The sequence below is a fragment of the Numenius arquata genome, chromosome 6 (genome assembly GCF_964106895.1).
Source record: "Numenius arquata chromosome 6, bNumArq3.hap1.1, whole genome shotgun sequence".
NCBI classification, from domain to species: domain Eukaryota; kingdom Metazoa; phylum Chordata; class Aves; order Charadriiformes; family Scolopacidae; genus Numenius; species Numenius arquata.
This window is the reverse complement of record NC_133581.1, coordinates 16102153-16113509: the sequence shown is the minus strand read 5'-3', so window position 1 is coordinate 16113509 and position 11357 is coordinate 16102153. Positions and strand designations below refer to the sequence as shown.

General features: G+C 47.5%; 1 protein-coding gene across 2 annotated transcripts in view; it reads right to left on the bottom strand.

The window, feature by feature from the left end:
- LSP1 (lymphocyte specific protein 1) overlaps positions 1–11357 on the bottom strand; it is a 50864-nt gene that overhangs the window by 9971 nt on the left and 29536 nt on the right. For both annotated transcript variants that reach the window (XM_074148582.1, XM_074148583.1), the window contains exons 3-10: positions 11123–11212; positions 7792–7987; positions 6717–6842; positions 3413–3456; positions 3153–3234; positions 2651–2791; positions 1728–1808; positions 746–857 (exon numbers count right to left, since the gene is read on the bottom strand). In XM_074148582.1, coding sequence (XP_074004683.1) covers positions 771–857; positions 1728–1808; positions 2651–2791; positions 3153–3234; positions 3413–3456; positions 6717–6842; positions 7792–7987; positions 11123–11212 — 847 coding nt within the window. In that variant the 3' untranslated portion in view covers positions 746–770. The remainder of the gene's footprint in view (positions 1–745; positions 858–1727; positions 1809–2650; positions 2792–3152; positions 3235–3412; positions 3457–6716; positions 6843–7791; positions 7988–11122; positions 11213–11357) is intronic.

Below are 11357 nucleotides of genomic sequence, written 5' to 3'. Positions count from 1 at the left end.
CCTCCTTATTGCTGCAACCCTCTACTATTATCCACTCAAGATAACACCGGGATATCTATTAACACAAACACAATATGAGCATGAGATCCAAAGACCGTTTCAAGAGGGCAGAGACAGCAACCCAGCTCTGCCTTCCCCCTTGCTACACATCAGAGGACAGTCCTTTCTGCTCTGTTAGACTACCCAGCACAGCACGTGTTCGTGTCCTCACTACTACAACCCTATTATGCACTAGTTCCAAGAGGTTACTGAAATCATTAGAAGCTTTTCCCCTGATTAATTCAGTAAATCAGGGAATTAGACCCCAGAACCATCTGAATTTCAGGAGTACATCAGCCCCCATGCTCAGCCAGAATGACCTCCAGCTATCTACTTCTCCTTGCAACATGAGAGAGCTCTTATGCCCTCTCAGCAAAAGCAGATAGACTGTTCCTTTGAACTAGCAAAGGCAAAAGCATCTTCACCCAAACAGCAGTAGTTAAGGGACTTACTCTGCAGATTAAACTGACACAGGTCTCTAGCTTCCTAGCAGCCTCAGAAAGTCAAAAGACCAAAACAAACCCCTACTGTGTACCCACTCCCTTCCAGCTCAGAAAGTCAGGCGTTTCCCCAGAAGAAAGGCTCCAGCTGTTACCATACAGTACCTTCCGACTCCCCCAAAGTGTAGCTGGCAGAAATACCCCCAACCTCCTGCCAGAACAGCACCAGGAGTTTGTCACACAGTGCAAGGTCATACCCCACCTACCTGGCTAATGAGTTCTCCAGGCATGCTATTGCTCTGCAGCATCATCTATCAACACCTTCTTGTACTGGCCGTGGCCTGTTGCAACAAATTTATACTTTTTGCCAGGAGTGGACTGAACAGGAGAGAAAGAAAAAGCAAGTGTCAGCAGTTTTCTCCCTCAAATAGGCAGTCAAGATTAAATAACTGAAGCCAGAGGAGCATGCGAAATGGTTGTCTGCAATCCCAGAAGGCTTGGAGACAGCCTGCTCTGTACTCCCTTCTTCCCCTTCCATGTAAACTCTTTACACGTAGAGAAAGCAGCCATCAGTCTGTGCAAGGTAATGCAGCAAGCACAGGATATGTACAAAGGGCAGATGCAATGCCAGGCATCGCGAGGGAGGGCTCATCTAAGACCCCCAGGCCCCCATGCTGGCATTGGTTTCACCCATGGCAAGAGCCAGTTTCATTTACCACATACCGGCAGCAGTACCAGTTCAGGAACAGAGAAAATACTTTCACCTTCCTCTCCCAGCCTGGACAGTTCGAGCATCAGCTGCTTGCTGCATTTCAAATAGGCATTCCCACAAATGTACCAGCAGGCACAAAACCCCAAGCGTTGATACTGCCTTTGGTTCAGTCCCATTTAATTTTGCATGTTTTCTTTACTCTCAAGATTAAAAAGCATAATAAGAACAAAGCAACTTAGAATTGCTGTTCAATTTTAGCCTTGAATGCTGGGGCTCCCAACCCATGGCCTAAGAACAAGGGACCCTTCAGTATTACTGGTTATAAAATTATTTTTGTCCCTACTTCTACTAAGATTGAAGCTATAGCAATACACTGTTAGGAAGAGCTCTTAGGTATGCAATTGCATTGATAGATAAAGGCAGCCCTTGTCCCTACAGAACATCACCATCTTCCCAATATTTCCAAGGCAGCTAAGAGCTCTTCTCTTTTTCACAGCAGAACAAGTGCTTTCATACTTGCACAGATACTAACTCACCTTGATGTTAGTCTCAGGTTTGGGACTGCCCTTCTGTTCCCAAAGGCTTCTTTTACTCACGATGTCTCCAGCCACGATATCCTGAGAAGATGATGTTCTCATTACCCTTCACTGCTAACACTGCTGAACATGCCTTTTTTCACGTCCCTTTCAAACCCACACATCTGACCTCCTTTTTTATTTATAATATCACATCATCTGACCTACAACAGCTGCAGCTAAAACCCATGACTGTGAAAACTTCTTCCTACTCCCAGTATATCCTATGTTTTCCTCTCTCTCCCTCTCTTCAACAAAAGCCAGGATCAGAGATCCAAGGTGTTTATTTTCTTAAGTTTGTTAACTATTTAAGACATGTTAACATCAAAGCCTTTTTTTGGTGTGGAAGGAATTTAGCTCACATAAACACAGATTTTCAACCCATGTGTTACAGAATCAGCCTTGCTCACAATGACCAGAAAGTGAAGTTGATAGCAATACATAATACTCTCTGCCTTTTCCAATTTTACAAGATTTATCATCTTGGTACTAGATCCAACTTTGTGCTCAACAACTGGAGTTGAGTCCTAGCCCCTGCAGAAGACACACACATTTTCCACACCAGTTGAATTTATTCCCATGTCAAAGCAGAGCCTCAACCAGCATCACAGAGGCTTGCCTGGCTGTACCATTAAGAAATGATTCAGGACCCTAGCAGAGATCAAGTGAAGCTCTGAGGTACAAGACCTTGTATGCTTATGAAGGAGATTAGATCTCCAATATCCTAATTCTAATATCTCTAATTAGCCTTTAGAGCTGGTAGGCACCACCAATGAGCCATATCAGCAGGCTAATAATATAAGTAGTTAAGCAGTTATAACACCAGTTGTGCACAGAGCCCAGCCCCTCTTCTCCTGCACAAGCAAGTCCTGCAAGTGCCATACCTTACAGGGCAGGGACTTCGTGGTGGACTGAGCTGCAACCTCTCCAGTCTCCCAGAGGCTTTTTGTGCTGGCTACCATCATGCTTGTGGTGGGAAGATCCAGAGAGGGCTGTCGGACAGGTTTTGGAGCCTTTGTGGATGTCTGGAAAATGAATGGAGAAAGATCACTGTCAGGGAAAGTGTGATTTGGGTTCCCCCCGTAATTGGAGGTCCCCAGGGATGAGGGGTTGTAAAAGGAGACTTTTGACTTTGGGGTCTTGCTAGTTCCTGCCAGATGCTCCCACTCGTTAAGCAAGGAGCATAAGGAAACAAAGATGAGGCAGCTTGCTAAAGCAACCTACTTTATGCTCTGAAGGGAGATAGGGACAGGAGAAAGGGCTTCTCCCATCCAAGGGGAGTTATCACCTCCCAAATGGTGAGACTAAGAGGCATGGTGGGAGAGCAACACCCAGCAAAGAGGGCTCCTTGGAGAGTGGGGACAGAGAGACAACACAACAGCCCACCTCAATAGCCTGTGTGTACTGCTCCAGCCTGTCATCGATCTTTGACACAGGGAGGGGAGGCTGGGTCTTCTTTATGCTGTTACTGAAGAAGCAAGAAGAGAATTGAGGTGATCCCCCAGTACCACAGGCAGAAGGAAGGACTTTGAGGGCCACAGGCAGCCTGTCGCTCCTGCCCATACCCACAGCAGGGCCTTCTGGCATCCTCCATTTGGAGGAAAGGACCTGCTTTACCCCAAGGCCCACATCAACCCTAGAGATACCTTTTCTTTATTGAGCGGTTCAGTGACTCGGTTCTGTCCGTGATCTAAAGTGGAAGAGAGAAGACAAAGATATTACTTTTCTCCATGCACCTCAAATGGATGGAGGTCACCTTGGCTGAACATAGTTTAAACATTTCTCTTCCCTGTTCCCTCACCCAGATTTTGGTTAGAAATGCCTTACTCAGTCCCATGTTCCCACACTGATCATGCCGTTTCCTTCTCCTTTCCAAGGCAGGTGAGAAGAATCCCAACCAAAAGCACCAGTGCACAGTAGCAGCCTAACCAGTTTCAGGGGCAAACCAACGACCCACAGCTTGACTGACAAGTGAAACAACAACCAAGACCATTTTCCCTGCTCAAGGGCCCAGTATCTTTCTCAGACACTGAGTTTTCTAGCCAGACACAAGAGAGAAAGTGACAAGTCTGTACAGAAAAGGGGGAAAACTAGAGGCACTGCCAGCTACATCTGCAGAAAAGGAGCCAAGCATGAGGAGCACAGGCATCAGTCACATCACAGCTTATCCCCACCAGAGAAGTGCACAGACAGGGCAAGTCAGCTTGCGGAGACACCTGCAAAGCAGCCCTTCAGGTCCATCAGGAACGAGAGTTTTGCACAAAAGGCTCCTGTGCAGGAACTCTTTGGCCAAGACAGGAAGACAAGCATGCACTTCACAACCACAGAATAAAGGAAAGCTGAAGTGTTGCTAAACATCACAGCTCTTTCGTACCCCAGAAAACAAGAACAGAGAGAGAAAAATCACTTTCAAGTCAAAGGGGAGGCTGTTTCTTAACAGCAGCTCCTACAGAGCCAAGGAGCAGCAAGCAAGTAACAAGGAGCCTTCTCTCCCTGTATATTGTTGCCTGTGTCATGGGAAATATCATCTACCAAGTTAGCAGATAAAAAGTCACACTAAGTGCTCATTTTAAGACACTTTCAGGATGCTGGTGCTAAATCTTAGCTAAGCAGAAGACAAGACAGTGTCACAGAGAGGACATGCTTAACAGTTGTGCCCAAGAACACAAGACCCATTAGAGAAGAGCACAACCACCAACAAACAGTGCAACGCTGGCTAATAGAGATGCATTAGGGAAACTCATTCTGCAGGGTCTCAACACAGCAGCATGACGGATATCTCTCCAGCCAGTAGTTTCTGCTGGGCAGACTGTTCACCTGCTACCAGCTTGCTCCTTCGCTTGGTGCTGGAGGAATCGGTGCATGCCTGAGCCACGACTTCACACATTGGGTTGCCCACCCCTCTGGGACACTGATTAGCAAGCTGACACCTCATGGGGTATAACAGCACCTAAAAGGGGAATCGGGTAGATCCCTGCCCACGTCTCAGCTTCTCAACAACAAGTAGGTAAGATATCAATAGGAAAAAACCTTGCAAACCCTGCTGGAGAGATGCTGTGCAGTTGCAAATCAACCACAGGTCCTTCCAAAAGGTCATAAATGAGCACCAAGTTAAATACATAGGGACCTAGAAACAGGCTGTAGGTGACAGTAGATCTCAGCTTGACAGTCTAGGTGGGAACAAACTTTTCCTAAGCTAGTTGGAGACCACCTCTCTCTGTTCCGTGGGGCAATTTCTTGCTGTGAGAGCCATGTATTCCTCTGGTCCGAAACACTTTCTAAAGGCCAGAAGAAACAACAGTTGCTCACTCAGCCAACCTCAAAACTCAGAGCTCACAAGCAGCCTGGGACAAAAACCTTGTACAGGGCTGGTACAAGGCTTCCCTCCTGCCACCACACATCCATTCTGTCCCCCAGGCCACACTGGCCCTCTGAATCCCAAACACCCCATCCCACTGCAGCCCAACACCTGCCTGCCCCAGCTGTGTACCTGGCCTCCACCAGCTATAGCTGGCAGGGACCTCACCACCCACTGCAGATGCTCTCATCTTTCCACTGCAAGGAGTGTTTCTGCTGAGCAATCCCATGCCAAAACACTTTCTTGGTGGTCAATGTTTCTAATTCTTAGCGCTCACATAAAGCACCGCTAGCTGGAGTGTAAAGAGCCTCCTTCCTTTGGAAAGATCCCAAGCTCATATTTTTCCTGAGCAGCTTTATATTTGCCTTTTTGTATTGGTGAGCTCTGACATCACCGTTGTAAAATGCAGAGACAGTATTTCTAAACCTTTCCTTGGGCTAATCCTAGCAGCAGCATTTAAGCTCAGGTCAGGAAGCTATGTGTGTTTCGGTGTTGTAATGATGAAAATTTCAGCACATAAAAGGCACTGGCAGTGTTTCTTACATTTCCCCATTGGTCCCAATCTAGGGATATGCTTTGGCCACCCTCACCCCACTTTTCAAACCTAACATTAGCAGATGGCCTGCATCCAAACCCACCCTTTCTCCCTTCTATTTGATTTTTACAAGGTTTTTTCATAAAGAGCAAGAACCCGATGATGGTTGTAGATGATGAAACCTTCCTCTTACAATCTATTTACTGGTTCAAGAGGAAGTGCTCATACAGTCCTCCCCATCCAGGAAATACTGACTAAGCAGTAAGTAACACAGATATAAATGCAAAAAAAAAAAAAAAAAGATAAAACCAACAGTAGATTAACAGGCTACCCAGGCACCTCGCCATTTCCCTTACTGCTATAATCAACAGGCTTTGGGCTTAAAAAGACAAAAAACCATTCACTACAGAAACCACTTATCTGTAGCTATTGTATTTAAAAGCACATGCACAGAACTGAGGATTTGTAGCAAATACAACAGAAGTCACGAGATGCAATTCAGGTGGTGTTGAAAATGGAAGTTTCACAAGAGCATCAATGCAGACAGATGGGATTGGGAAGGACTATCACACAATGCTTCAGAGATCAGGAATCCCAGTTTGTTTAAAAAACTTAAGTCATACTTTCTGATTTTATTTTAAGTAAGATAGGGAAATTCCAGTGCTTTAAGTTTTGGGGGTTTTTTTGGGGGAAGGGAAATTTCATTTTCTGACCAAGTTCATGTGTCATCTTAAAGCACAGACATCTTTCTCAGTATTACAATATTTCCCAGAGTCCTCAATGACCTTTAGACATTTACGGTGATTGGCAAAGTATACACAGACAGAGACAGTTACAGCCTCCAACAGCTCAAGCAGGCAAAGCAGGAGGACAGGAGGCTGACAGCCAAGGAAGATGAAGGAAACTGATCAAGTGATTTGTCCCAGCCTGTAGTAGGAGGGGGATACCAGGATTCACACCCTACGTTACCACAAGCCTTGGGTCGTCTTTCATCATTAGTTGGGTGCTCTATTGTGATAGCGGCCATCGCCTCCAGAGCAGCCCCAGGAACACAAACCTTCATGGAGCACACGGTGGTGTGGTCAGAGCACAGCTCCTCCTCTTCCAGGCTGGCAGGACTTGGGGCCTTCTTGCGTTTTTCTGGTGTGTCGTCGTCTTCTTCATTTCTCCTTCTCTTCTTTTCCTGAGTGCAGAAAATGAACAAGCCGGGAAGTAAGCTGGTCAAAGTGCTTACTATGCAGCAAAAGTGATTTTTCCCCTGTCTCCCAGGCTTCCTGCATTACACTAAACAAACACATGAGCACAGAAACTTTGAGTTCACATTATCTAATTTTGAAGAAGGAAGAAGCTTATGTGTTAATTTGGGAAAAAAACATCAGAGAAATTTTGCAGGTTCAAGGTTCCAAAATGATATGGAAAGAGGTCCTTGCATCAGTTAATAAAGATTTCTTACCACTATTAAGATAGGAAAATATGAATTTCTTATTTAGAAGTCACAAAGAGAGCGAGCAGCTGCCTTTAGAATGAAGGGCTAGAAAGAGTCAAATACACAGTTCAAATTCAAAAAGCACACTAGGCTCAGCAAGTCAAAATCCATTTGCAACAGAAGATATCTGCAGCTCAGTCAGCCTAACAGACTTGCACACCACTCAAGTTCCAGCTTTGTCTCTCTTGTTTACCAGGAATTACATCAGAAGAGCAAAGAAAGAAAACCTCAGCTGGGAGCAGCACGAGATTTAGAGTCAAAGTGCTCCAAAGGTATGATAAAGGCTGGGGAGAGAAAAGCAGTAAGATTTAGATTTGAGGTCTCCTAAAGAGCTACTCACTGCCCACAAAACCACAGGAGAAACAGTAGCACTTTCTTTCTCAGTATTGCACGGACATGACTAAACCATCGCAAGCTCTGGGAGCAAACACACCACCCTCACAAGAGGACAGAGACTGCCTGCAGTGACCCCAAGGAGGAACATAGGCAAGAGTGGTACCAACCCCAGGTTATGCCAATGACAGCTTGTCTACGTGGGCTCAACACACAGCAGTGTAAGCAACAATGGTGAGCCAAATTCTTGGAGAGCAGCCCCCACCCCTCCCACCAGCCCTGTGGAGAGAAGGTCAGCTCCTCCTGATCCCACCTCTTGCTCATCTCTCTCCTCTTCCTCCTGCTCTCGGATCTGTTCTTCCTCTTGGCACAGCCTCTCTTCCTCCCCAGTAGCCACATTCTCCTCCCGGATCTCCTCCGGGCTTTCCTGATCCAACTGGATCTGCTCCAGTTTGACTTCAGCTTCCCTTACACCACCGTCGTCTTCTTCATATGACTGTCGTGGAGACCTAGAGGCAGGGGAGAAAAGTCAAAGAAGCAAAACACATTGTTATGAGCCTACAGACTCCATCGAGTGCCTTGGACCTCTAGAAATCCAATTTTATCACTCCCCCAAGCCTACAACTTGCTGAATGCTTTACAGCAGGGTTCACAGCCACTTCCACAGTCCCATCCAGTTTCAGGCACCCAGATGTGACAGCAGCCACATCTCACTCCTATACTTTGAATGCCCAGAACATGGCTCAACTAAGAGTTGTGGCAGAGCTGAAAGTATCTGCACCTTTCCAGCTTCACCACAGGCAAGACAAACAGGAAAACAGAGATCAGACAGATCTGAACACCAGGTCCTGGCCTCCACTTGGACCCCAGGCAGAGAGGACACCTAGACCATGATGTCATGCTGGCTCAATTCTCTGCTCTCCTACAGCCAAAATCCCAGGTCAGCCAGCATGCTCTGTGGTCCAGAGCACAAACACAGATCTGACACTCCCTGGCCCCGTGGTTCCCAGCACCAATTCAACATGGAGCACCAAACACAGCCTTCCTCTCCCTTAACTTATCTTCCATGTTAACAGCCTCTCGCTGGAGGAGGATCCAACTACTGACATGTGAACATGCTTCCCATGATCCATCTTTTCCCTAGCTGAAGCTAAGCTGCAGAGCAAGGCTGCACAGCCACTCAGTGGGGTTTTTTTGTTTGCAAGGCACAGTGTTTCACAGGCAAGGCGATATCCACACCTGACCCTGCACCCCAGTTTTACCCACCAGAAAAAAATGACAACTCTACTCATGTCACTCCTGTCATAGCCCAGCAAAACAAGTCCCAAAGCAGCCAGGGTCACCCTTTGGCTTAGGTTTAAAAAACCACAATGGAGTTTGTACAAGAGGATTCTTCCAGGTTTCTGCAGAGAGGAGACCAAGGAGTATGTTTAAGCAATCAGCTTTGCAAAAGCAGAGCAGCCCATGCCTTTGGGCGCAGAGTCGGTGCAAGCACGTAACCCCAGCACTCTCACTGGCTCAGAGCCATGCATTAAGATGGTTTTGCCATCTTCCTTTCCCCGGCCGGAGAATAGCTTTCTCCTCCCACCCGTTTCTTAGAAAATCACCTGGCTTGTGACAACAAGGCTAGAGAGCTGGCTAGTGGGCAGCTGCCAAAGTGCAAGGCTGACTCACTGCTTCTGCTTCACCAGCCAGCACCAAAATATGAAAGAAAGTTCAACAGATGCTTTTCCACCCACCTCTCTGCTGCTGGGAAGACAGCTCACAGGACAGCCACTGTCCAGCCCTCCCAACTGACCACATAGGGAAAAAGCTGATGCATACGCTGGCTCGCTTGGCTGGCTACTAATCATCCTCCCACGACAGCACAGTCACCAACAGCAAACAGGCTCTGAAGGTTTTATAGCCTGGCTAACTGGTGTCTCCTAATCAGGATGCCAGCAAAGCCTCCAGCTAAAGTGCAAGCTCACATTAAAAATTCAGGTCAGCAGATGTGATGCAGTCTATGAGATGCCTTTTGCACCACAGCACTTTTGTATGGGAGGCAGCTAGTCTGACCCAGATCCCACCCTCTTGCATACAGCTGATATGTGGGGGCATAGATCTCTCACCACAAAGTGGGGAACTAGAATCAAACAGAAAACATGCCCTGGTACCAAAACCCTCAAGGAATACAGAAGCTGTTTTAGCTCCATCCACAGGAGAGCAACTGTCTTCATCTCCTCAGCTGTAGCTACCACTTAAACATCCTTCACATGAAAAAAGAGGGTTTGGTCCATATTCAGTTAAGCAGGAGAGAGGGGAGTTAGGAAACCCTGACTACAGCACTGCTTGTCCCAGCATGGGTCATCCCAGCCAGACACACAGCCTACCTGGGCTCGCACTGCACTTCAAGCCTGCCCTTTGGGTGAGACAGGTAAGACAAGGAGGAAAGGAAAAGGTGCTGAAAGGATCTCACAGGACACAGCCACCCACTAGGAAAAAGTCCACTCACAGCAAGCCCCTAGGCTCCGAGCCCCTTCAGCTGCCTCTCCCAGCCAAGAGCCTACTCGTCTACAGCCACTGCCTTTAAAGCACCACCCCTCTCTGATGGGCTTCACCTGCCATGGGTGCCACCTCCCCTGCTCAGCACTCTCCTGCCACGCTACAGAATAAACACAAGCATCGCATAAAAACCCAGGGAGCAATACCTAGAGAGGATAATGCAACCCTTCCAGCCTATTCTCTTTTGAAGGCCAAGAAGGGAATAACAACAGCCTTTCTCTCTGGATAAGCTCTTTGCAAGGGGGGTGGAAAAAAAGGCAGCACGCCGAAAAGCAGATGGGGTAGATTTTTAATTGCTCTCACAGATGTGATAATCAGTGCCAGGTGAGGAGCTTGAGCAATGCTTATAGGGTTGGGGCTGCGAAGGTACAGCTTGCAGAGTGGTTTAGCTACAGTGTTTAGAAAAAAAGTAAGAAAGAGGCAAGCTCTATTTGTTTGTTCAGCAGTAAATATTAACCTTAGGCTTTTTTTTCAGTCTTGGGGTAAAGAAGAGGCTGTGTCATCACAGGGTAAAATTCCCTATAAAATCAAGCTGCCAAGAGAGCTGAGTCACAGAGTTCACATGCAGGTAGTAGATGGTGTCCAAGAGAAGCGGTTAAGGCAGGAGTTGAGTTTAGCTCAGCAAGGGGAGAGTGATGGGACATGGGGACTAAACAGCCGGCCCACAAGCACCTCTCAGGGCTCTTTGCTGCCTGTTTTCCCCTGCTGAAAGAAGAGACAAGCACAAGGTGGGCTGGGGCCATAACACTATGCTGCCATGAGCCAGGAAGCAGCAATAACTTAGAAGAGCTTTTTAGGCTGGCCTGGATTATGTTAGAGGCTGTTTCGGCCCCTGCAGCAGCTCAGGTGGCTTAAATCTGCTGTTGTCACTCCTCCAAACTCAGGCGTCCTGGCAGGCTGCCATTGCTTGGAGTGCAAGCTCAATCCAAACATCCCCGAAGTCTGGGGCAGTCCCTGAGCCTGTCCTCCCCACTAGCCCAAATGGCAGGTGGAGAGTGTCTGTCCCAGCCATGCGGGACCTGTCCTGACCCTCCTTGGGGCCAATCCTTTTGCTGGGCACATTGGCTCCCCTCCTCTCAGTCCAGCTGTGTCCTACCCACCTCTGTTTGCGCTGCTCGAGCTTCTGGGACCAGTCACTGAACCCCTCATCTTCCTCCAGCTCTGAAGTCCCGGATGGTTTAAAGTCATAGCTGAAACACAACAAGAAGGAAAATAAGGAGAGAGATGCAAAAAAAAACCCTAAACCTGGCCTGAAAGAGCCCCAGCCTGATACGGTGCTTCTCTCCTCCAGTTACTGCATCTTCTGTCCTCTGACTGCTCCCAAATCCACTTAAA